The sequence below is a fragment of the Colossoma macropomum genome, unplaced genomic scaffold, assembly GCF_904425465.1.
Source record: "Colossoma macropomum unplaced genomic scaffold, Colossoma_macropomum, whole genome shotgun sequence".
NCBI classification, from domain to species: domain Eukaryota; kingdom Metazoa; phylum Chordata; class Actinopteri; order Characiformes; family Serrasalmidae; genus Colossoma; species Colossoma macropomum.
The window spans coordinates 28,023,955-28,051,462 of record NW_023494802.1 but is presented as its reverse complement, the minus strand read 5'-3'; the positions used below and the strand labels follow the sequence as shown (position 1 = coordinate 28,051,462).

The 27,508-nt window shown below is 40.3% G+C and overlaps 1 protein-coding gene across 3 annotated transcripts in view; it reads left to right on the top strand.

The window, feature by feature from the left end:
* LOC118822865 (formin-like protein 13) overlaps positions 1-27,388 on the top strand; it is a 57,647-nt gene extending 30,259 nt beyond the window's left edge. Inside the window, exons 7-13 of one of the 3 annotated variants that reach the window (XM_036592186.1) lie at positions 3,561-3,713; positions 11,036-11,165; positions 11,269-11,301; positions 11,827-11,924; positions 12,789-12,872; positions 16,942-17,063; positions 27,360-27,388. In XM_036592186.1, the coding sequence (XP_036448079.1) occupies positions 3,561-3,713; positions 11,036-11,165; positions 11,269-11,301; positions 11,827-11,924; positions 12,789-12,872; positions 16,942-17,046 (603 nt within the window). In that variant the 3' untranslated portion in view covers positions 17,047-17,063; positions 27,360-27,388. Of the gene's footprint in view, positions 1-3,560; positions 3,714-11,035; positions 11,166-11,268; positions 11,302-11,826; positions 11,925-12,788; positions 13,286-16,941; positions 19,614-27,359 lie in introns of those variants that run through there. The other 2 variants (XM_036592185.1, XM_036592184.1) reach the window with 2 other exon arrangements.
* Positions 27,389-27,508: the final 120 nt, after the last annotated feature.

Sequence of the window (27,508 nt, the reverse complement as noted above, 5' to 3'; positions counted from 1 at the left end):
CTGGCCAGGGCTCACTGGCAGGTTTATTACACACTTCTATAAACCAAGAATAGCTCAGCCAGTTTGCATTGAAGTCCCTGTAATTACTCAATAATAAGCCTTAGTATGTAATAAACCTGGGATTTTAAGGGGTTAAAGTATTATAGTGACTCGCATCAGCACACAGGCACCATAGTTTAGCGTGTTTTTTTCTTCTGACTCAGTTCAAAAAACAAAGTGCAATTTCAACAGGAGATACAATTTCAATCATTTGTCTTAGTTGATAATGTATTTAAAATCTATGCACAATTACACGTCTTATTTGAATATCCAATTATATAAACAAGTACTAAGATGATTTTGGATAGCATGCCCATTTCGTTACATTGCCTCAACTTATGCAAATGTACTTGTCGACAGGCATGTGACTGACATCCCATTTGCACCTATGTGCTGGTACTTCCTTCTCTAATGGCAAATGGAACAATGTGAAACTCACAGTCTAAAAGCTTCAACTCTTCTCCAAGGTGTGTGCGTGTGTGGTGTGGAGGACAGGTTCGGTAGTCGTAGGCGGAGCGCAATGTGGCCCCCTGCAAAAAGTGCTGTGCCGTAAACAAGATGGAGCTGAGGCTTCTATTTCCACCGCTGACTCTAAATCCGCAGGATTGTCTGACACGCTAGACTTTTTAAGCCCACAACATTAAGGCGGATTTGCCCGCCATCTGACGGGCAGGGCGCTAGGCTGGAAAATAGGGCCGGCTCAGCTGGGGGAATGTAGAGAGCTCTCCAGGTGTGACCTGCTGTGTCTCTGTGGCGGGAGAGAAAGCAGCGGCCCCAGTGGTGCTGGAGTTTGGAAGTGCAGTGTGCCGCTGTGCTTAAGAGCTGATGAGTGGGATAAAATTAAATGCAAGAGAAGAAGGAAGAATGAATAGGAGATGAAGTAGCTTCATGTGATGAGGAACTGTGCAGTGCATATAACTTATTCTGTACATACAAACGCAATCTTAGAGGTTTTATTGTCATAATAAAAATAATAATAACAGCAATTACAAAAATGCTAATAATAATAGTAGTAAAATTATAACTAATAATGATGATGATAATAGTATGATAGTACTGATTCACAACTATTTCATAATTTGGTTTGATACAATAAATTTGACATTGTAAAAGTACAATATTTTATAATAGGCAACTAGCCACAAGCTAATGTGCATGGAGAGGGCATTTCTTCCCAGCTCTTGATTTTAAGGTAATTTTGAAGCAATATTTTTAGAGGAGGGAGGGTCTGCTCTCATTGTGGGCTTGCTTGTGTAAAAATAGTCAGTATTAAACTGAGTACTTCGTTTGCTCTAGTCTGTTAAATGCATTATTTGATTACGTGTGCATTTTGAATTGAGTGGCTCTATAGAACGACAGAATAAAATATGCTGATTATTACACTCCTAAATACAGTAATGCTTTAAATGTTTTATTATTCAGTAATAATAATCTTATTATTCAGGTATCAATCTTAAGACTTTTTATTCAGTAATCACTGCTAACATTAAGCACTTATTATATTCACAAAATACCTTGTAATAAGATACTATAAATTACCCAGGCACAAAGGAAAACTGTAATAGACTAATTACACACAAATTAGATTTACATTAGAATTACAAATGCTAAAAACGCTAGAAAACGGCTTTAGAGATCAGTAAAGTTAGCTAAAAGTGAATTTAGACCCTTTTGAACAAAAAGGGTAAAAGAGGACATCACTTAACATGGTTACACACAACTTGACAGTTACAAGTTGCAAACAACACATTCACTTACTCCACTAGTTAGACAGGTTAGCAGCTCATATTCTAGCAATATTCTATCATTTCTCGCTATTAAGTCATCTGTATGGTCTTATTTACATATTTGCAGTATTTTTATCATCTTTGTATATTTTTTCAGCTGTGTTTGCCTTTTTTATATCTATATATTTGCTTTTTATCTGTTTAAGATTCTTTACTACTAATACTCTATGTGTACGTGAATGTTAAAGTAGCCATTACAGTTATAGTCTCACTCAACCTGTCCAAGAAGCACAACAAGTTAACTGAGGAGCACATCTCAGTCTCCCCTTCTGTAATAATTTCTATCCTTTGGATTCCAAACAAATCTGAGCTCTGTGTAATAACTGGGGGCATCAGAAAAGGAGAAAATGAGTCTAGCTATGTAAATCACGATAACAGCATGCTAACAAAGAAGAATAAGTGGTGTCACAAGGAGCCATTTAAACAGCTGTTAGCATTAGCTGCCTACTTAAACCAGCTGTTGCATTCGAGAAACTTGTTTGCTCTTTGTTATGGCTCAGGAAACTGACAAAATGAAAAACTTGAGTAGGTTGGGGAGGGTCCCTTTTTCAACCACCCAGTAAAACACCCAGTATGTTGTTCAACGTGGTCACGTGATGTGCTACCATTGTTTCGATTGGCTGTTTTATGAGTTTTTTGACGAAGTTACTTGCAACTGTTGTGGCTGAGTTTCAAATGAGTTGCAAGACAGTTTACATTATGCATCTCAAGTGCAATTTAGTTTAATGTAGGTTTCAAGCAAGTTGCATTGTCAAGGAAAGCCAGCCTAATTGTGTAAATTTGTGTTAATACACTTTGTTAGTTAAGAGTAAAAAAAGATTTTGTGTGTTTGTCTGGGAGCCTAAGGCCTATTAGTTGAATTGGATTCTGTAGTGTTTTGTAGAATCACCATAGCTGTCGTGGCTCAGCTGGTGAGGTAAACTTCTGAAAAAGTTTCTGATGGAATGAAGGCCTCCTGGGTGAGGCAGCTGTCGAGCACAAGGCCGAAGGACACACGCCGAGCTAGTGGCCAGATGCCACGTCTCTGGGAGATTGTGGCTCACGCTGGGCTGTGTGTGTGTGTGTGCGAAGGCTCCATCACAAGCTAGTGTTCCCCTTTTCTCTCCACAGCATAGAGGGCATGAGACCCACTGCTAAGCACCGACGCAAACAGCATTGCCAATGAACAGCTGCAGCTCTGAGCTCCAGCGCAGGTTTAGAGTACCCCAACCTGTTTGTAGGAAGCCGTCCTCGGGAGGGAAATCAGCTTGTTACTTGTGGAATTAATATGAATGTTAATCAGGCTGCCTGAACGAATGCAGTGTATCTAATTTAGCGTAATTAATTAGAGGTAATGGATATTACAGGTTTGGTTCAAGGCTGGTCCCAGTCTGCAGATTTTGTGGTAAGAATTTGCTTCTGTCGTCACTGAGGGAAAAAAAGAGGGAAAAAAAAGTATCAGAAGTTTTTCTCAGCTGGCAACAGCCATCCCACCTTTTACATTTTCAAACTTTTAATTTAATTCATTCCCTGCGATCGCTGCTCAAGGCCTCCATCGCTTCACGTCTCGCTACAACATTCGCACTGCTTCCCCTCCATTATGAAAGCCATCTAATTGTTCATTAACTGTGTGCGTGCTCTGGTGCGAGAGCCATCATTAACAGCAGCGCTCGTGAGAAATCACTGCAGTGGAGGCGTGTTGGCACCTATATTCAAGGGATATGACACGCTCTGGCCTCTCTGTTTGTCTTGCAGCTGATTAACCAGAAGATCCGCATGTGCCAGCAGCTGTGGGGCTGCGAAGCGTTCGTCTGCGTGCTGGAGTACCTACTGGCCATGGGCAATTACCTCAACCAGAACGCGGGCAAAGAAAAGGCCAAGGGATTCCGCCTCTCATCTCTAACTAAGGTAAGACCCGGTGCCGCCTGCCAATGACCTCTGGGGGGAGCCGAGAGGACCAAAGGCTAATAAGACTGCTCATTGGCATACAGGGAAAATGCCGTCTATCTCCATCCTGCTCCCTCTTCACAGCCTCTCATTTTCTCTCTCTGTCTGGGTCAGAAATGCTCTCTTGTGCTCAATGTCTGAGTCGCTGATGCTTGCTTACTGTAAAAAATGATATCTTGGCAAGTGAAAGCATTTTAATTGCATGCAACATGTTTGATATTTCTCATTATGAAACTGTTCTAAGAGTATTCTGAGATTATTCTAACTACTTCTGGACATTTTTACTTAGAGAAAGTGGATTACGAAGTGAATTTTTTTTCACTTATAAAGTCTTTTTATATTTTAGTTGTAATTCAGTTAGAATTTACTTACAATTTTTACTTTGCATGATGTATGTGAAATGTTAAAAAAACAAAACCTATGTCAGTTCTGTTTGTAGTAAACTAAAAACAGTATAAAAACAACTTTTTCTTATGAACTTTGTTTTTTGTTACTTATATATTTATTCATTTATTTTAAAAGATATACACAAATTCCAAATTTGATTCCTGCAACACTTTCCGAAAAGAGTTAGGAAAGAAGCATGTTTACATTTGGGGACTGAGACAGGAAGGCCGGTCTAGTACCTGCATTCTCTGATTATGCAGCCATACTGTTGTCATACATGCAGAATCCAAGTTCCGCTTGGCGTTGTCTTGTTAAAATAAGTGTAGACATTCCTGAAAAAAATGTTGTCTAGAAGGCAGCATATGTTTGCTCCATAATATGTGTATATCCTTTAGCGATAATGATGCCTTCACAGATAAGCAAGTTACCTTCTAATACACCCCAATATGATGACAGACCCTGGCTGTTGAAGTTTTACACTGGTGACAGTCTGGATGATCCTTCTATTATTGACTCATCAGATTACAAAACATTTTTCCGCTGTGCACCAGTCCATTTCAGAGGAGCTCAAACCCAGAGAAGTTGGCGGTGTTTCTGGATGTTGTTGACACGTGGCTTCCACTGTGCATAGTGCAGCCTTAACTTGCATTTGTGGATGAAGGGATGAACTGTGTTTCTTGACAACCATTTGTCAAAGTATTCCAGATGGTGATGGTGATTTTGTAATGGCAATATCCATTACAAAAGCATGCTGGTTTGTAATGCAGTACCATCTGAGAGTCCTCAGAGAGTCTCTAAATCTTTAGATGATATTATGCATTGTAGTGGGTGAAATAACTAAAATCATTGCATTTGCTTTTTTCAGGAATGTTGCTGTTCGTCTGTTGAATCACTTGCTGGTGCATTTTTTTTTGACAAAGTAGCGAGCCTTGACCCATTTCACAAATGGCCAGGCCTTTCGCATATGCTATTTTTTTGTTTTGATTGTATTACCTGTTTATGATTTTTTTAAAAACCATTTTACAATGCACCAAGTCTTAAATTGCTCCTGTCCCAACTTTTTGAATGAGTTTCAGGCATCAATTTCAAAATGTTGTGTATAAAAACAGGTCAACGTGGATTTACAGATTGTTGCTTTCTGATTTTATTTGCATTAATGAATGAATGAAATGTACTTAAAATGTACATTAAGAAAAATATATAGAAATAGGTTTAATAATCTAGTAATATTCATACATCATCAGTTCTCTCTCTCTCTCTCTCTTTCTCTCACGTTCTTTCTCCTCTTTGTCCACCTTGCTCTCTTGAGAAAGCAAGGTTCTGTCCCCAACAACACACACCTTTTCTTGCATCCCTCCCCAACCCTCCCTGTAAAGAGCTTATGAGTTACGGGCTCACAATCCGTTCAGTTCTCCTAGGTCAGATGTGTCACCTTCATAAACTCTTTTGTTTCTTTTCTTCTCTTAGGAGTAGAAGGATGAGGAAGCTTGTTAGCCACCAGCACCCCCTACTCCCTCTCCACCTTCATTAGCTTCACGCTAGCTCTGCCGTGTGCATTTGTTTTGGAATTATTTCAGGCCTGGCTGAGTCGTTAGCGCCGTAGCGGTAATTTGTATTGATTTTTATCGGCCGGCGCCGTGGAAATCCAACTCCCTTGGCGGCAAGATTTAAAGGCACTTGCCCCAGATGTGAGAAGTCTTCCTCTCAGCTAATGAGGCGACGGAGCCCACTCAGTCTGCTCTGTCATTAGCCTGCCTGGTGCTAGGGGCTGCAGGACTATTCATTTTTACTATTACTAACCAGAGAGCATGTTCCAAAAAGTAGTTGAAAAGGTGTCATTTAAAATTATAGGTTGGGTTTGCTAAAATTTGGGACTTGAAGCAACAATAGCAGCAGGTGGTCAGCAAAAAACTTGCCTCACTGCTTCATGTTGTAGCTGTTGTTCTATTACAGCACAAATACCAGTTTGATAAAGTCACCTAAAGGTCAGGTTTGCGTGAGTTAATTTGACATTTTTTTTGTGTTGAATCTGAATTTTATTTACACTAGACAACAGAGAATTTAGAGCCTGGGTAATTTACTTGATTTTTTCCCATTTTTCTGAAGCTGTGCACTTCATTCACTTCAGCTGCTACTAATGCAACAATATTAGATAGTTCAGCATGCTTGGAGGTAAACCCTAACTGCCAGTTCTGTTACATTAGCTAACAAGTGCCCATATTGGCTAACACTGCACCAAGTGATGGAGTAGAGAGAGGGCCAACCGAGGCCCAGCAAGGCCAGTCATGCTCATTTGGACTCCTGGCCATAGATGGCTTGGGCATCGCTGGTGATCGAACTCTCGATCTCCTGATGTGATAGCGTGTTTCATACCATTGTATCATTTTTATTTTTGACAACCATCCTATGACCCCTAAACGATCTCTCATGACCCCCATCTTAAGAATCACTGGACTATTCTGTATAACCCCTGACTGTCACTATTGCTTCTGCTCCTGGGAAGTGAGTGAAACAGAGCAAACTGCCAGCTGCTGTGAAAGCGGACTGAGCTGCTCCTTTGGGAGTGGCTTTGGGCTTTAAATTGGTAAACAACATAACCTAGAAACAGTCCAAGATTAGCTGAGTCTCCACTGTGCTTCAGTTAAGAGCCACTTGTGAAGAGGCAGCAGAATATCTACAGAAATATCTTTTGTTGAGCAAATACAATATACAAAAGCACTAAACTATTTTTCTGAAAATGGGGCAGATTTACTGAAAAGGTGCAAGTTACTGACAGTCCAGTGACATTTTGTGGCGGTGGGGGTGGCAAACAAGCCGTTGTGAGTAACATTGTTTCTGCCAGATAGAAAAAACTGGTTCAAATTGTGACTAATTAGGTTGAAATAATGACTTATTTTCTCAAGAAAATAAGTAAATAATGACTTAAAAATTAGTTATTACTCATCAGTTTGATTATTTTTCAACACAAGTAATTATTTGAGAAAAAAAAATCACCATAATATGTGATATGGCTATAAATTTATATCATAGTATAATGAACATTTCAGATGGTTTAAGCTAAATATGCTAAATATGTTTCACCTCTTAATCTCTACAAAGCTGAAGTTGGCTTCTTATGTGACAGCTTTGTTTGAATTATCTTAAATGGAGCAGCAGTTACATTCTGGCACCTGTACAGACACTTCAGTGTAACTGCTGCACCTTTTAAGGTGGGACAGGAATTTCTAATGAGAAGCCAACTTCAGCTTGTCAAATTTCTCAAGGCTTTTGTCTCATATGCCTCCTATACACTTGTACATCCAACCTTCAGGTGCTGCCGGAATTTGGAAAATGAGATCTTTATTCGAGAGTGGGCTGCCCAACAGTTTGCAGTAGCTCAGTCTGAACGAAACTCTGAAGTCAACGATTACAGCAGTTACGTATTTTTACGACACTTAATACCTAATGACCTGTGTATACCATTGTGCGAAATACCCCCTGGTATTCGGCTACTCCAGTGTTGGCTGGCTGCCATCCCACTTGCCACAGCAGCACTGTTGTTTGGTTTAACAGTTCTTCGTTTGGAAATGCTGTTTTCTAGTTTGGTGATGCACTCTTCCACACATTCATTGAGAAATTAGAAACAGTTCACTCCTACCACCAGTCCCTCAAGTTTTCATATTTAAAAACTATTTTCTAACTCAGTTAGCTGATGTTGTTTGGCAACTACCAAGTGCGGGCTGACCTGCTGATGTAATGAAAGTTGAAAGGAGAAAGGAGGTCTGGCTCAGTACAGTAGGTTAAATGCATATTTGTTTAGCTTCCAATTGATGGCATAATTTGACTTTAAAGCTTAAAAGGCATTTACACACTGAAGGCATTTTATTCGTGCAGTATTTTTGGACAGCAGTCAATCAATTTAAACATGCATAATTGATAATATTATTTATTAAATAATACTAATACATACATACATACATCCATCATCTAAACCGCTTATCCCTCTGGGTCACGGTTAATACTAATACATTATTTTATTTACACTCTGTTTGATATTTGTGAACTTTCACTAGTAACAGGATTCGTTTGGCTTTTGCTTTCTCATGGATGGTGATAGCATCTCCAAAAGCAGCTCAAATGAGGCTCAAACTGAGTTACAAACATCTGAGCTGTAAATGAAAGCTCTCATTATGTTCCAGCTGCTGAATGAGATGGTGAAACTCTCCATGCTCCTTTTAGTTTTCCAAAATGGAAAGTAGCTCACAATGTCATTGTTGCCTGTTTTGTGAGGAGTAAAGGAGGAGTAAAGGAGATCTCAGCTGAAGCCTGTTTGTTCGTTTTGTTGCAGCACAATAAGGCTTTGTACCCACTGCTGTATTTTCTTCATTTCGGTTAATACTTGGTTTTTAGTTTTCTTGGTTTTCTCAGTCTAACATATGATGGCCCAGCCTCTGGATCTTTCTTTTTGAAAGACTTTATTTGTAACCATTTATTCATGATGGATGAATTCCATCTAAATGAAAAGAGAAATCTTTTACTTTGACCTGCACTGAAAATAAGGTTAATAAATGAGGTCAACCTAAATATGATGTTTTTAAAAGTAATCAGACATATTTAAAATAACATTTGGTTCAATGTCTCAAACAACGAACACGGCCTTCTAGCAGTACAACTGGGGGGCCACAGTCCACAGTTTGAAAACCACTGCTCTAGGCTTTTAAGGGTTAAATGAAAGAACATGCTTATGTCCTTAAAGTGTCTAATGACACATGAGAGGTCTACAGTGAATTAAGAGATTTGTGTCTTTAGTAATCCTTATATTATATCTGCATGTGAAAATCTAAAAAAAATTAGCTGGTAACTACTGCACACATTCAAGTGTGGTGACTCAAAGCAAGTAGGATCGACCAAAACACACTCCACTGTCAACCTTGAGCTGTCACTTTTAAAGCACACCCACCCAAGCCCAAGGCCCACTTTACTGTGGCCTTTGCTGTGTTGTTGCCTTACAGAACTAAGCAGTAACTGTAGGAAGTCAAGGAGATCCTTGTGGACAGTGCTTCCCTGCCTACACAAAAGAAGCGTGCTTCAGTACAACTATGAGGGCATAAAAAGGTTCCATTTTTAGTTGTACTGTGGGTAAATAGTACGTGGGTGTTAAACGTTCACGTCTCTTTCTGGCTTTGGCCTTGGGTATTCATGGGCTCGTTCTGTCTCTCTTGGAAAAACTCACTTGTTTTTTTTCTGCTTACTTAAGTAAGCACATGCACTAAAACAGAATGTTTGTTTACATTTCCACCTAAATTTTGTGCCCCAGTTGCATAGGCAGAAATAAATCAATTTTTGTGTAGGCCTGTGAAAGGCCAGTGAGGTGCAGTGTCCTGAAGTGTCATAACATCAGGCTGCTGTCTATTGCTGACAGCAGTGCAGTTTTCACCCTACCTGTTCAGACACTTCAGCCCTATGTTAATACAACAGTAAGACTATGTACACACTATGCACATTATAAAGCATGCATCAGCTCACCACAAAAACCTCTGCCTAGTGAAAACAGCATAATGTAAAAGTTCAAATTAGGCAGCTGAGATAAACAAAAGCAACATAGGAAACTTGAAACCTAATCATCCTAGGCTAAAGCATACTGCCACGGTGGGCATGAAAAATGTTTATGGACCATTTTAATTATTTGTTTTTAGCTTTGGAAGGATAGACAGCAACATATTCTACTCTATCATGTACAGAATCTCAGTTTTTCCCATCTTTTGAGTGCAGCTGATGCTTCAAATTTAAACACTGGCACACTGATAACAGACTGAAAGCTTGAGGCAATGGTGGATAGCAATGTTTGCTAAGGAGTGACAGGAGGGCTGAAAAAATGAGGCAGGTCTTGGCGGAAAGCGTAATGATTTGATTGGCTGTGACACAGTGACACAGAAAGCAAACAATACCTTAAAAAAATGCACCTTAACCCTTAGAACTCTGCAGGGAAACCAGTGACCCCACTGTGCCCCACTGGATTGTTTGTCATAGAGAGATTTGGTAAAATATGATAGATTCTTGAGACTTCAGTGCAAAAGACAAATGCAAAATAATTTCTCTGTAACTCGTGGATAACTTTCAATAATCTAAGCAAAACTCATTAAGACCACATTTCCATTGGTTTTCCGTTTGTTTGGTCCTTAGTTGCATGGGCTAATGAAATCTTGTGTTTCACTTCATTGATGTCATCACTTTACTTCCGGTAGTCAGTGGGAATTACAAACCAGAATGTCCTTGTTTTCAAACTGCCTTCTAGTGCCCCCTATAGGCCCCAATAAAAAGTGCCTATGATGACCGTGCCAATACTTTTACATTGTTACCTAGAAAAAGCATCTATAGGCCCCATTTTTTTCAGACCTTCAATAGACCTGTTGGCACTTCTGCATGTTGTGTTTCAAGATATTTTCACTCTGATGTGTTCACATTAAGGGTGGCACAGTGGCGCAGTTAGCTCACCGCAAGAAGGACCTAGGTTCGATTCCCAGCTGGGTGACCAGGGTCCTTTCTGTGTGGAGTTTGCTAAAGTTCAAAGACATGCAGTCAGAGATATGTGAATGATCCCTACTTCTAGTTTACACCCCACAGCTACCATAGACGCACAACACTTTTTGGGTGGGCCTGTGATCGATATGAGTAGGCCCAGGAATACCCAGATCTATCTGTGGCTACACCCCTGGTGTGCCCCCTGTCCTAGTAGGCGTGTCGGGTAAGGAGTTCTTGTGGTTTGTGTGTGTGTGTGTGTGTGTGTGTATGTGTGTGTGTGTGTGTGTGCTTTTTTGTTTGTTTTTTTTCCTTCAGCTGGAAGTGCAGGTGCATGAAAGTCTTCCTCATCACTTCATCACTCATGGCCTTTTCTCCTTCTCTTCTCCCCCGGATAGATCTCGCAACTGCGTGGGAATGAGAAGAGGTTCACCTTGATGCATGCCCTTGTGGAGCAGATCATGTTGCACGAGCCCCGTTTGGCCACATTTTTCCGGGAGCTGGCGGAATTCGAGATGGTCCCTGGGGGTAGGCTAATCAAAAACTGCATCAAAAAGTGAAGATTGGATAGTGGCTTTTGGAGCTGCTTTGAATGCCTTTTGATCGTTTGTTTCTGTGGTTTCTCCATTAGCTTCAGTTAAAGGCCTAACAGCTGAGGTGGATGGTAAGTATTACAACTATTTTAAGTATTTACCAAGGATGCAAGAGCTCAGAAGATGTACATAAACATCAGGAAAAAAGTGCTTGATTAAGTGTTTCTGGTTATGGGATATCAACCTGTTAGATGTTACTCAACCCCTTCAAAAAAGGTGCACTTTGAAGCACTTTGCAGAAAGCGGCAGCAAATGTTTCCCAAAGTGCAGATGTGCATATCACACATAAAAGTTGCCCCATACTGGCTACAAACTTGTTGCTGTTTGCTTGAATGTCACTGAATAAGTGGATGAAGGCACAGAAGTATTGCGCTGGCCGATGATTGATGTGCTGCTGTCAGGTTTAACCATGAGCAATAGTAACTTTCACTGTGGTGATGGGCTCAGATGGCTTGGTTTATGAGCTCAAATAGTTGACACCAGTGTAAGATCTCCATTGTGGCTGTGTGGGGCCTGCAGAAAGAGGCCATTTAAAAGAAGGATCTGCCTCAGTGAGCACAGAAGATAGATGATCACTACCTTGTGTCACCTTCTAGTTGTGAAGAATGAGCTACAGAAGGTCATTCAGTACAGGAAAACATACAAGGGGAAAAACCTCGGCAGCCAGCACTCCAAATTCACCAAGGATTTGAAGGTAAGTCTAAATTTTTTTAGACTGGTTTTGCTGGAATTAATATTCTGGGCAATTAATTAATATCCTCTTGGCCAAGTTATGGTAAATGTTGTCTGAAGAAATGTATTGATGTAATTGTTAGTGATCTTTGTGTAACTTAAGAGAAAGAAAATGTATGTAAATGTAAAAATGTTTATAATATTGTGCAATAAAACAAAAGTGGCAGTTCAAACAGTAGTATCACCATCAGAGTGAACAGAATAACCAGATAGCTGAATCAATCACTTTCCTCCTAACAGTACTGCCTAAATGATGAGCACAGTGCATAATCACTCTGCAGCTGAGCTACACTCAAAAGTAAAGGTTCACAAATGGTTCTTGGCTTAGACGTACAGTTCTAGAAAAACAAACTTAATTATGTGGAGGCTCTTTAAACTTTCAAAAAGATTCTTCTTCTCATTTACATAAATGTTTAAAGAACCATCCTTTGAAAGATTATTTGAGGGAACCAAAAGTGGTTCTTCTATGGCAATACTCTAATATACTTTTATTTTTAAAAGTGCAAGGGGCTCAGGCGACAGGTTGGAATGGTAAAAGTTGTAAATGGCCACCTGGCTTAAATCTGCCTGGTAATACTCCCTACATAGCTGTTCTCTCAACATGTTCTCCAGACAAAGTGGAAGTTCCTCTAGATAGTGTCGCTAGAATTTATTCACTTGCTGTAAAAGCTTCCTTTGATACCAGACAGTAGGAAACAAGTGGCAGTAATAACAGCCTTAGAGGTCAATAGCACTCAGCATGCCAGCACTGCTTCTCGGGGAATGAGAACGGCAGAATGAGAAAGCTTACCTCTAACTCCTGCTCTACTTTTATCTCCCGCTCTAGTTGGCCATTGAGAAGTACGAGGCTGATCTGTACCAGCTGACGAAGAGGTGCGAAGAGATGAGGAAACTCTATACTGACATATTGGTAATCCCTGAGTTATTATTCCAATATCTTCTGTTATGTTGCCCGGGGAGACGGATGGGGCCAGGAGCCCCTTGTTTTGTCGAGATGGGCCTTCTCGATTGTTTCTCTGCTTATCTCTACAAGGTGGAGAGGGAGATGGAGGGAGGGGTATAATTCAGCCAGCCGATTCCTCAAGGTTGCTACGCTTTATTTTCCCACTCCATGCTGTCAGACAAGAGCCGAGCTCTGCTGTAATGTATGTCCTGAGATGCACTGTCTATAAAGCTGATGGTTTACTAATACTTTTTGAAATCGACATGACAGCTTGGAGACCTGCAGTGTGCTCATAAAACTATAAAACACCAATCCACTACCTTACCATGGGCTCTACGAATGATTCTTGATGAGCTAAGTATTGCAAAATGTTTACAAGAATTTGGACACATCTGTGACATGCATATTTATCATGCTTACATCATTGCAATCATTCTTCTCGAACTACTCACACCAATATAGTGGTTTTCTGCCTGTGGGTGTTCAGGTTAAATCAATAGGCTGGTGAAAAATCATATTTACCAATGACCCTAAGTGTAGATGATCACCCAAGACTTGTTTGGTATCTGAAATTTACTTCTTTAGTTTTGCATGTGAGCTACAAGACTAATGTAGCTAATATATAATAGAAGCTAATATCACACATTTTAACATTCTGCAAACTGAATGCCTAAATCGGCACCCACTTGCCTCAAACTGTGACACTGTATGACACACTACTTTCTATATAAATGGACAAAAGAAGGGCATATAATGTCAGAAACCACATAATCAATGTGCAACGTGTGAAAGAATATCTTCTAGTGTGGGTTGTGCTTTGGACCCCTTCCTCGAGCGGATGAATCTGATGATTGCGAGCGTGTTGAAAGAGCATTCAAAGAGAACTCAGTCAAAACTTGGTGAAAGACATACCTTCTGAGGATGTGTGTTGTTTACTATTGCCATAATCATGTTCATCTGTATAATGTTGATTTTGCATTGACCTACACGTCATGCTGGACCTTTTTTTAAGCCTTTGCATGTGACGTTAATACCTAGAGATGTATAACATGGTCCAAAACTCAGCGAAATTAGGCCCAACTCCCCTGACTTTTAAATTACTATTTCAAGCTTTAAAGGGCTTATTTTAGTATGTTTCTCCTGACTCAGTAGTGTTACATCTTTCAAAAAAATTTTGGGGTAAGGAGAAGCTATCACCCCTAAACTAAACCCCAATTAGGAGGAGCTAAAACAACACCGTACCTGCCCCAAAAATAGCTGTATGTTTGTTAATGGAGACAATAGTAATGATTGCTCATATTGTTATGTACGCCATTTTACAAGAGAAGCCATTATTCAGATTCCTTTTTTGATGCAGTACTTAAACATGTCCTGAATGGTGCAGATTTGAGTGCTGTGTTACGCCTTTTTCCATGCTCACACAAAGAAAAAAGGACAGACATGGAGAGAACAGGTCCTTTTTTCTCAGCCTGTAATGTACATTTCCCCAACCGTCCCAATTTCCTCTAGGACTATCCATCATCTCTAAAAGTGTTATTGGTCTTCTGTGAGAGTTTGGGCTGGTGAGAGTGTGACAGTGGTGAGAGGTAAGCCAGTAGCCAGGGAAAGGGAATTGCTTTAGTTCTACAATTACAGCCCAAACTTTGGGCCCACAGCACCAATAAAGGGAAGCTACTCAGGTCAGCCAGAGCGAAAGAAACAGAGCAAGAGAAAGAGAGACAGGCAGAGAATTAAGCAGCAGGAGTAGCAAGGTTAGGGAGTTGGGAGGGAGAAAGAGAGAGAGAGAGAGATGAGAGGAGTGTGGACATTACACTGCTTATGACTCCTGCATTATCAGGGGCAGACTGGCCTTTTCCATGTTCCTCGGGGGCTTTGAATGTTACACCATGTTGTGATTGTACAGGACTTAGTCTGTGGCCAGAAAATAGGTCTGGATTACAGAAAATATTGTCTGGATTGCTAGAACAAAGATCAGTGAAAAGGGTTGCTATAGTGATCACCTGCAAATGTTACTACTACTGTTATAGAATAGAAACTGGTACCAACATTTGGTGAACATACAGAATGACAGTAATAAAGTTACAGAAATGTGTTTTGCCTTGCTGTAAGATAAAAATGGTCCAATTTGCAGTGCAAGAAAGGAATTAAAATCATTAGAAAGAAACTTGCAGTTAGTAGACTGCCCCAGTCCAGTACATAGAACTGGTGTTTTGTCAGTACCAGTAGCAAACACAGGATTGGATATGAGCGGAAAAAAGAACAATTGCAACCTGGTCATTTGACATATGTAACTTGAAGTTTATCAGAATTGTTTATAGCACAACATGAGATAAAGAGAGAACGAAGAGAGTTGCATAATAGCAACATTAGCTACATAAAGCCTAATGCTAATATAATAACAGTGAATAACCATCTAGTCTTACACAAGAATTGCAACTCCTTTTCTTTAAATCTGCACTATGTAAGATTTTTTGTAGCATTGCTGAATCAGAAGAAAAAACACACACTTAAATATGGTGTCTGTGTGCCGCTGCAAGTCACCTTATAAAGCCTGAAATAATTTTAAAGTGAGAGGCTTCGAGTCTGATTTCGTGAGACCACGTCTTGCATCTTTACATGTTAACGTCACATGCACCGACTCAAAAAGAAGGTTTGGTTTGATGTTTTTCTCAAATGTAAAAGCAATATTATACTAAGAAGACATGATGACAACAGCACATCACTTACATCCGTGGAAGACACGTCCTTCGTCAAGCTTTGACTGAGTTCTTTTTGAATACTCTTTCAACATCCTCTCAATCATCAGATTTATCCACTCAAGGAAGGGGTCCAAAGTACAACTTGTTGCAAGTTGTTCCTCCACACATTGTGTGCAATTACACATTTCTACCAGAAAGGTCTCTAAATCCCCAAAATGCATATAGTGTAGCTTTAAATAGTGTAATACATGTTGTTGGCTACTCTGTAAGGCAGTTTAGCGGTGTGAGTATGGTACTTTTAGATGGTCATCTTAAGTAAAATGCTTATGCCAAAAATATTTAATTTTACAACTTTAAAATAATATGTGTATAGTACTGGCCAAAAGTTTTAGAACACCCCCTTTTTCCCAGTTTTTACTGAGATGTAAGCAGTTAAGGTTTTGTGAATAGTGCAAAGGTAAGTGGTAAACTGCTTGATGTTAAAAAAAGTAACAATAAACTGAAAAATTAAATTGAGTTTTTAAATAGGCCTTTTTCAGGGAACAAGTTGGTTGGAAACTGGAGGAAACTGACAGGGAGAGGTCTGGCAGACCCAAAACCCCAACAGAATCAAAAGACAACTTTTTGAGAGTCAACAGCTTGGCTAACAAGACAACATCTTAACAGTGATCGAAGTAAGCAAGTCTCAGTTTCAACTGTGAAGAGAAGCCTTTTAGCTACAAGTTTGACAGTTAAGTGGCAGGAAGAAACCCATTACTAAGATGGCAAAATAAGGAAAAGAGGCTTTTCTGGGCCATGCACCACTGGACTACTGAAGACTGAAGGAAGGTCTTATGGATCAATGAAGCAACATTTGAAATCTTCAGTTCATCACACAAGGTTTGTGTTCATTGATGAGTAGGCAAAATGATGATTCCTCACCAACTGAAGGAGGAAGTGTGATGTCTGGGGCTCTTCAGTCCGATCCAGAGTCGGCAACTTGAACAGAGTGACCGGTACCGTGACCCAAAACGGCTACCACATGAATTTGCATCAATTCAGTACAAAATTGTGGCTACTTTGATGAGTCAAACATTGAGAATTTGTTAAAACAATTCCACAATTTTTTTTCTGAGACTTTGAACTGCATGGAAAAATGGGAGGTGTTTTATGTAACTTTATATATAGACTCAACATCAGTATTAGCCCATCCTCAATAAGTTATTGTTATTGGAAAAGAAAAAGTGGTATGCTCTAAGCACACCAGCATAGTCTGTCCGTGATATGCTGTAAACAGTGACATCCACAAGGTCCACATAATTTCTCAGAATTTCCTGTCTGTTTTCTTTTCTCTCCAGGTGAAATTTGGTGAGCCTTTGGATCAAGATTCTAAAGAACTCTTCGGCTGTGTTTGCCAATTTGTCAACGAATTCAAAAGGATACATTCAGAGCTGACATGTTGAGATATTTCACCACCTGTGTGCGTGTGCTTGTGTCTGTGTGTGTGTGTTTGTGTGTGTATTTGTGTGATTCTCAGCTGGCTGTTATGTATGAAGTATGGTCCCGAAGCAAGACCTGCCCTCTCAAGCATATCATAGAAGGCGTGTCGGGTCCAAAGGCCATTTGAATGTCAGTCTAAACTGAATAGCAAGGTGTTTTGTGAGCAGCCTAATCCAAAGGGTTTTAGGGAAGGATTTGCTAGATCTATTGCTGCAATGGTGTTTACTTTGATTAAAAGTCTCGGGCAGATTTACTGAAAGGCGGCTCTCAGACTCCAGTCCATAACAAAGGGGCGCTGCTGGATGCACTGCTAGCTCAGGAGAAAATGCTCGGTTAGAGGCTCGTATAGATCGGTTGTTACTTTTCGGAGAGCTCTTTCAATGGAAGTTACTGGGCTGGATAAGACAAACGGGGGCTGCCAAGCTGCCAGCGGCTCCACAGCTGGCCGGCATGGAGGGAGCGCTCCAGCGGCCAGAGCCAGCTGAACCCCGTCCACACACATTTCTCCAGACACTCTGTCCCCCTCCCGCCTTGGCCCGATGGACGGACGTGAGGGCTTTTCTGGCCCATTCGGGAACGGCTCCAATTGACAGCCATGGAGCAGGGTGACATCTGTGGCAGCTGCTAGTTTAAAGACTGCTTCTTTTTGTTCCTCTTCTTTCACATTGGCCACTTTGCTGGATCGCGGCGCTAAGCTGCACTTTAGAACATCTCAGATTGATTTTGTCTGCGACTTGAGGGAGCGCAGGGGTCCATGCATCTTACATTTTAAACAGAAATAAAGAGCAGGGAGAGGACACACAAGCACTTGTTTTAAAGGAACACTGGTATTTTTCAATCTAGTGTCTATCAGCTACATCTGTATATCATACAGTGAATTACTGTAGACAATAGGTTCAGTGTTGTACATGTACATAGCTTGGCTAAAGCAAAAACCTTGACTTCCATTAAAAGCATGTTTCTAGTTTGCATCAGGGTTCCCATGGATTCTTAGAAAATCTTTAGCTCTGTTTACTTCGCTGTCGTAGAGGCCACACGTTAATTATAAAACATCCAATATCTGCAATGCCTATGTTTCTGCTGTGTTTAAACTAGCCACCTTTCATTTGAACACTGGCATGTAAAATGTGAGCACATGGACAGAGTCTGTTTTCTGCTGCTACAGCAATATGCCTCCAAAACCATATACGCAATGCACATAAACGCAATGTTTTTCAACCTCAAGTCATAACTGGTTGAAAACTACTCTGGAAACATTGCTCTTTACTCGCCGTGTGCTGCATTTCTGGGGTAAGACTGACGTTAGCAGAAACATTAGGGCCTTCGAAGATGAGAGAAAAGAGCAGGCTGCTGTGGCATGTTAAAGCAATATGAAATAAAAGCTATTCATGAACCTATAAGATGGTTATTCCCATAAATAGGCCAATAAAACTAAAGCTATCAATTCAGGGTGTATAATAATATACACATCAAAACTGAAGGGATTTCACTGCAGGATATTAAAGTATCTTGTAGCCAAATCATCAGATCAGTCTATCAGATTTGATCATAAGCCAATATTAAACACACTATATATGGTCAATCTGAAAAAGTAGGCTAAAATCAGTCCAGAGTGTCACATTATGCACATACTGTAATACTAAATGGCAGAGTAACATAATTACCTAAATTCAATATTAGCTGTTACTCAATACTGAATGACTCAGAAGAATCAGACCGAGAGACTAAAACTAATCGGGACATCCCTGATAAAATTGTAAAATGATGCCATTGTTCATATTAAACTAATCCAGAATAGTCCAACAACCAAAAATATCTTGCTGACCGTGGATGTGGGGTCAAAAGTAACTGCTGATGAAGGACTAGAGGAGAACTCAGTGAAAAGATTGTGTTAGGACAGTGCAACCTCAAAGTCTATATAGATATTTTTTCCTCAAAACAGTTTACATAAAGTAGATACATAAAACATGCCATATTTGAGGGTGTGCCTTGTTATATGGTTAAAGTGGTATTATTTTTATCATGCTGAGGTCTTAAAAAGGTATTAAAAAGCACTGAATTTACATGGGAATGTCTCAGAGCTGTTGTCTATAATATTGTGCTACAGATGCGACAGATAGAGATTACCTTGAAAACTGCTGTAGTGATCCTTTCAAAGACTGAATATTTGGAATAATGAAGTCTAGTTAAACTCTCAGGTGTAGTACACAAAGGGCTATTTCAAGAAATGATTAACCATTTCACAAATTGTTAGAGAAAAATGTAAATGTAATTATTTGCAGCAGCTATTAACATGAACATTTAGATATAGCACACAGTATGGTTCACATTTGGTGGTTTACCCTGTAGTGAAATAAAAAATAGAAATAAAATAAATAAAACTGAAATGATTAAATTACCATGTTTTTATTTCATATGTTTGTGGCATCTCCTCAGGCCCAGCAGGAGTTTTATAATGCTCAAATCTTCATCTCAGTCTGGCAGACAAAATCCCCCTTTTCCACAGAGAAGATTCACAATCTGTGATTCCGGAGAATGTCACAACAATGTGCAAAAACAAGATGAAATAAAACTTGATATGGCAATATGCCGTGGTATTTTGAGATACTCTGCGAAAGCCTATCATATTTCCCACTGAGGACAGAATGTCATTTACACCATGATTTGTTTATCGTGTCTGTGAAACTGATAACTCTTTTGTATTAATAAATGTCCCTTTGATCAAATAAGTGCTCGATTGTATTGTTAGAACTCCGTTTGATGGGGTCCACGGGGAAAATGGAACAGCTAAATTTATGCCCAGTGGTTCATTTGTAAATGCTAAGATTCTGGAACACTAAATAGTGACGGAGCCAGCAAATTAATATGGGGGGAAGGCGTTGAAGAAAGATGACTTGGGCTGTCAACATAAAGGTTGACATTCAAATATTTGCAGAATTCGATGAAATAATGCATGTTTGAGTGGAGAAAATGTCCATTTGAATGTTAAAAGCTCTGGCTTGGAGTTTTATCACGTCATCATACTCGATAGAACATACCACTGCTGACCATAAATAAAAAAAAAAATCACAGTCTATTTTGACTTTAATTAGAGTTTTAAAATGTATGGGGGCATTTAGTCATCCTGCATTCAGTGAAATGTCTGCTTTCTATGCTGAACATGAGGTCTACTTCAGAAAGCAAACTTTTTCTGAATGGCCAACTATCCAAAAATGCAAGCTTTGTACAAATTGTGATTTGTGATTTTGTGTTAAGTGGTTGCACACAAAGAAAATGTTACATCAACGCAGTCACTTTCTTTTATTTCTTTTGGGAATTATTGTGTTTATGTAACTCATTTTATTCATGTGCAACCACTTTTTTATATTTTAATCATATCAATTCAAAGAACTATTTTTTTCAGTGTAATGTAGTAAAGTAATGATCACATAATATGTGTGAATGAAATGATGTCCACTCTTCAGGCTGAATGGGAGGTCTACTTCAGGTGGCAGACTTTTTCTGACAAGCCAGTGCACCAAGGGTGAAAGCGTTGTAGTGTAGTAAGGTGACAATCAGAAAATAATAATTGTGAAGTAAACTGCCAGTTTTGTTGCTTTTCTCAGCACAGCTACTGCAGCCACTCACACCACTTACAGCTTTTTAGTTCGTGCCAGTTTGCAGTTTTAGTTTATAATGACAATGAAATATCATTGATGTAGTATTATAGCAAAAGAATTCTAAAATTGTGTTATTGTAGGCCTGAGTACCCCCCCATACCCCACCTGCCCCTGAAAATTAAAATTAATGACTTTTGCCCACCTCTAAAACAATATTTTGGGTACATCAACATTCACCGAGAGTGGGAAATCCAATATTAAGGACCAACAACCAAGATAATACACTCTGCTAGGTCAGAGACCTTGCTGATACTGTATTTGATTTGGAAATATATCATGGTACAGAAGGAAAATGTTTTCTGATTCTTGTTAACTTTATTAGCTAGCAAACTAAAATTAGATTTTCACATTCCAGGATGTTTTTTCTTGACACAATTTCATGCATATAGTACAGTAATAATTTTTTACCATAGATGCTAGATAGCTATAGGAGCTAGCTTATCATTTGGGGCAACAAAATCAAGTTCTGTGTAACAACAGTTAATGTTAACTATCGCTGCTGTTGGAAGAAAACCTTGTATCTCCATTTTTATTGTTTTTTAGTTTTTGACATAATTTGAAAATGCCTGTTGCCCTTTGTATTGTGTGTAAATTTCTTGAAGAATGGACAAAAAGAAACAGCCCAAAATGACTTGTAAAAAGGTCTGGTTCCATTGACTTACATTAAAAGTAAAGTATGTTTTACCATCTTGGAGATACAAGGTTTTCTTCCAGCAACAGTGCTAGGCCAGTCACCCCAGTTCACCATTTGTATGTATCATAAACATGGAATGCGTTTAGCCCACTGAGCCATATTTCAGTGGTCTAATCTACTTCTAATGGGTTTCTATCAGCTGACCCTTGACAGTTAGAGTAAGCCTGCCCAATTTAGTGTTTTTTCCTGGAACCTCAAGCTAACTTTGACAGGGGAAACCACAACTATGATTATGATTTACATGATTTTTCATGAAATTGATATTTGCAGATCATCATATACATTTAGTTTATGTGAATGCTCATGTGGTCTGGGAGGTGCCAGATATGGTTTGTTCTGGCACAGTGTAAGCCAAGCTGTGTCCAGAATATCAGTGTTAAACACTTCTCCCTGTCCTTAACTTTCTCCACTGTCCCAGTCAGGGTTCAGAGCCATCACACATGGCCAGCTTCCCATCAAGAGCACCACACTATTAGTCTGAGAGGATTACAGGAAGAGAGATGTTATTTTCTCCTGCTTGAATCGTCCCACCTGCCGCACATGGGAGCTTTTGAGCCTTTCCAGTGATGCCCGGTTTCAATCACCTGCTCCTGATATCTGCTTGTTATCCTCTAGAGTGCTCAGGCATTGCCTTGTTACAGTGCCTTTTATTTTATATAACGGGCTCATGACTGACTTCTCCTCTGGCGTGTCAAGAGCGAGAAGTCAGTGCTTGTTTTGTTGTTTGTTATTATTATTTATGGCTGTGTACTTCAAGGGGGAAAAACCTGAGGGTTTAACCTATATAGGCGGCTTTTATAAAGAGTGACATCTGTAGTGTGTGCGGTAATCTTGGTCCTGTGGTGTTCTCCTCATGTAATTAATTCTGCACATGTCAATAGGGGAAATAGCACAAACATGGCATGGTCTCTGCTAGTGTGGGAAAGGAAAGCTTTAAATGTTAATGTAGAAGCATGCTGTGTCTATTATGAGCTTGCATCTTATTTCAAACTTGGAGAGTGCAGAACTTAGATTAGAATACAGTGCCCTCCACAAATACTGGCACTCCTGGTAAACATCTTCCAGCAGGACAGTGATCCAACGCACACCTCAAAGTCAACAGAAAATTGGTTCACTGACCACAGAATTAAGATAGAAAACCTGTGGGATGAGCTAAAGATGAGAATCCACATGCTTGGACCTTGGAATCTGAAAGATCTGGAGATTCTGTATGGAGGAATGAGGTCTCAGATCCCTTGCCTTGTGTTCTTTATTAAGCCTTATAGGAGAAGACTTATAGCTGTTACCTTTACAAAGGGACAGCAATTATGATTCTCCATGATCGCTGATCATACTGTACATGTGTCAGATAGAGATTTTGTCAAAGAATGTTGGCGTGTTCCCTTAAATACAGGGTAAGGCTGTTTAAAATTGCTCATCATGCAATACAGGCTCCAATACAGTGCTGCAGAAATCTTCACAAGTAGTGTTTGGAGGCTCTTCATTGGACATTCGATACAAACTCACGGCACATGGGATATAGAGCTGATAAACTCCTGTCAGTCCGAAACCCTATCTTCCTTAAAAGGAGCTCTCGGTCACTGGAAGGGACCCATGTTTCATGTGATTCATTTTGGTAAAGCATTCAGTTAGTTGGTCTAAGGAGTTGATACATTTTAAGTACTTCAATTTTGCTCCATTCTTTAATTGGAAATATAACACTTGCAGTGGAAAGCATATGGTTTCTTGGCCTTGAAAGCTAAGCAATGATTACAAGATTAGTGTTCAGTAAGAGAAACTATGCACTCTTTTTCACAGAGTTCTGAAATCAATTGACAAACCTAGACACGCTACCAGTCTTGGAATTTTTCTTGATCGCTATTCGCCTCTGAGTCAAAAATATGAAAACTGAAACCAGTCTAGACATATGCTTTGGTGAGCAATGCTCTTTACCAACCTGGCATTGAAGTATTTAGGCTGTTAAGAAAAAGAAAAGAAGCCCTGGTGGAAAGTGCTGTGCCGTGACCCTGTTGTATGCCCCCCAGATTAAACAATTTCTCTGGGTCTCCCTGTCGGAGTGAGGGGCTGCCTGGGGTGACGACAGCAGGCTGCCAATCTCCTGTCAGCTCGGCCTGCCGGGCAACATTGGGCCTCCAAAGCTGCAGCTCTATTTCAGTCACCCCATCAGCTGTGGGTTAACCACCAGCTCCACCTCACATAGTTTGACACTGAAGTCACTAATAATGTGACCACAACGATTATTAGCGACTGCCACCGCTGTCAGGGGAGGTGTCGGTACATAAAATGCATTGTGCTATTCATCAAGGCTCTGAGTTTGGCTTTTGAAAGGCACTGAATGTTTAGTGCTATTGAATTGGAGCTGCTGGCAAGGTTTATTGTGTGGGCTTGGCTGATTTTGTAATCTGTGGTGGCGTTTTAATATTTCAGCCTTTAACTCTGGATAGTAATAGAGATGTTCCATTGAATGGATTTGCTCTGCCTGACCACTTCACTCCAGACTTTTTCCCTGTTTACCCTGAGTCATTTTGAGCAAAGAGTAAAGAAATCTACTTTTTTTCCCGCCTCGTCTCCTAAATGACAGAATGGTTACATTCCCTCAAAAGCGGGTGGTTGTTTGAAATGAATTAGGCGCTGAAGGCTGTTGGATGAATTTTAATGTCATTGGCTCTCAAACTCAAAGGCAGCTTAAGAGTCGAGCCCACGGAGAGGCCTCTTCACCCGCTTTACACAGCGGCGTGTTCCGCACAAAGGCAGGCATACGCACACACACAAGCGTAGACATCAGTAGACGCGTAATGTCTCTGCATTAAATCGACAATCCATTGACTCATTACACCACACAGCTGCTGAAGTGGCTTCGTGTTCTTCATGGCCTGCAGTCGTGTCGAGCTCTCCATACCTCACTGAATTATAAACACGCTCACAATTGGACCCAAGAGGCTTTCCCACCACAAACAGTGTCAATAGGGTCATATGAATAGGCCCCTCTCCCCACGCTCCTGGCCATGCTTACCAAGCCGAACCGAAAACATGCAGGTCACTGGAGGTTGATTCATTTGCAGCACTCAAAGTCCAGCTCATCTATCCCGTAGTCAACCAGGAATAGACTTTTGGCCCAGATTCTCCTGTGGGCTTTGTCCTGAAGCCAGCCCTGGTGAAAACTCGATACTGCTCTCTCAATCAAATCTTAATTCTTCATTTCGCGGCTCATGCTGGGTGTCGGTCTGGACATTGCTCGTTACAGGATGTCCAATAAAAGAGAACAACTCACAATTTACTATTGGAATAAATAATAACTAGTCGTTACATATCAAAATGCTTCTTCTATTTTGCCATGGATTTAGATAGCAGTCAGAGAGATGCAGGGTACATCGTTACTCTTTTGCTACAAGCAATTAGGCCATGAACGGCCTGTTGTCACTGTGTGCACAGTCTAATTAATGAAATTTCCGACGTGAATAGACACTTCACATTCAAACGTTTGACAAGGCATACAGGCAGAACTTCCACCCACACTCAACTCGTGCAGCCTTTACCTCTTCTGTGTTACATTTTAATAGCATGGTGACATTCACACATAACACAAGAATTAGCACTGCATTTGCACTGCATGTTATTTCCCTTCAAAGGCAGACTGCTTAAAAGAGAAAAAAGGGGGGAGAAGAGAGTGGAAGCACTGGGTAAGATAATATTACATAGGTGTTCCTACATTCGTAATGTGTATGCCTCAGGTGGCTTCACTGTTTATTTGTGCTAATGAGAAGGAGAGTCTAATTAGCTGAGTTTACTCCAGTATACATCGTGCTGTGTTCGCTGCATTCTTTGTGACATGATCAGGAGTTATTTGAGGGTAGTGCCATTTGGGGTTGGAGTTATTTTGCTCAAGGGCACGACAGTAGTGGTCAGGGTGAATACAGAGACATTAGATACTGCTGCATCCCTTTCCTCAAAATGCCGCTACAACTTATAAACAACTCTGTTACACTCTAAGTGGAATATCTGTGCCATAATCTCATGTTTATTTGTAGTCTGTTCTTGTCATGGTCTACTAAGCTACAAGAGGAGACTAAAATAATGATTTTTCTGTGTTTACTGAATGCAATTTAAGCACATTAGCATACAAAACTGTATAATAGTCATGTGACATCATTTTCCATTCCAACTACCAATTACATTTGAAACACAAACTGTGGAAGGACTCTATTTGCTATTCTACCTTATAAGAGGATCTTTTACCAGGAAAGAATAACCTAATTTCTCCACACAAAAAAGTGTATGGTTGCAGAACAGGGTTAAGAGGTTTCTAGGTGCCGTCAACATGAAAAATCTTTTTGACTCCTTTATTAAACAGCCTTTTCCTTTAAGATTTAACCCCTTAACATTCCAGGCTTATAAGACACAAAGGCTAATTATTCAGTAACTACAGGGACTTCAATGCAAATTAATTGAGCTTTTCTTAAGTTATAGAAGTGTGTAATAAAACATTGGGCCTGCCGGCAGGACCATGGCTTCTTTAACCTCTTTTCGCTGCAGTGGCTCTTCTGATGTACGCTAGCAGAGGTGATATCTCACCTTCACAACCACAGCTTAAAACCCTTGTATGGTGGACTAGATTCAATTCTTTTACTGCCCGGTTAGAAAAAACAGCACACACCACCATGTCTGGTCACCAGCAAAGTCACCAGCAAAGCTGCTGTCGGAACAAAACTTTGTATCTCCATTTTTTTTTCCAGTTGTTTTTCAGTTTTTGCCATAATATGAAAATGCCTGTTGCCCTTTACATTGTGTGTAGATTTCATGATGAATGGATCAAAAGTAATAACCCGAAATGACTTGGGAAAAAAGTCTGGTCCCACTGACTTACATTGAAAGTAAGGTATGTTTTTTCCTTCTCCTGTAAAGTTACCATTTTGGAGATATGAAGTCTTGTTCCGACAGCAGCGATATGCTGTGTTTTGAATGCTGGCATGCTGGTCAACCACCATGACCATGCTCAGTGACCAGCTAAATCAGTACCAGATTAATCACTGTTTTTTTTCACACCAGGGTGTCTCTGTTCACCAGTGTACATAAGGCACTAATACACTACAGGCCCATATGTTCGCTCATCCAACGTTCCTGAAATCAAGGCTTGTTTGTCCTCCTTTTGCTTCAGTTCTTTGCCTTGATTCCTCTGAGAAGGCTTCTAGATGCTGAAACTTTGCTGTGAGGATTTGACTGAGCATTGAGGTCAGGTACTGATTTTAGTTAGTTCTGGATCACAAACGCCACTCCAACTCGTACTGTATTCGATGGAGCTCCATCACTCCAGAGAACCCAGTTCCACTGCTCCACAGCCACAATGCTGATGGACTTTTAACCCCTCTAGCTGTGCTGCTCCTTCAGAGCATGCCAGCCTATTAGAAATTAGTTTCTATATAAATCATACAAACTGTACGAGTGCAAGTGAATGCCTATGTCAGCAATGAGGTGCCCTTACAATAGCCAAATTGACTCATTAGAAGGGCTGTCTGAATACTTTTGGCCTGTTGTGGAGAAAAGCCATGTTTACCTACCAGCTCTGAGTGATGTAAAATAACTAGTTTCACCTGCCAACACGAGGGCTTCAGGGACAAACTGAAGGACCCTAAAACGTTTCACGTTTACGATCCTCGACTTGGTCGTGTGCACATTTATTTATTTCTTTAATCGTTTTTAGGCTACTTCGTCAGATGCTCTCCTCCACAGCCCCAGTCTGTCCTCATAATTCAGGTGGTAAAATATCATGGCCGCGGTAGGAAGAATCTCACCTATTCTGCGTTTTCTTCGGTTCTTTTTTCCTCTTTCAACTTCGCCCGTGTTAGACCGTGTAAGCAAGAAGGAAAAGTAGAGCCGCGCTGAAGAGACTAATACTCCACTCTTTCTTTTGTTTTCATTTTTTCAGGTGTCTGGTGTAAATGAATTCGATTAGGAGGTGGTGAATTGTTCGTTAAGTGCAGCTCACTTGAGGAGAAGTGAACTGGAGCTGCTGTGGAGTCTCTCAGTGAGGGGAGTGAGTGGACTCACGGCTTCGCCAGCTAACCGCACAGACAC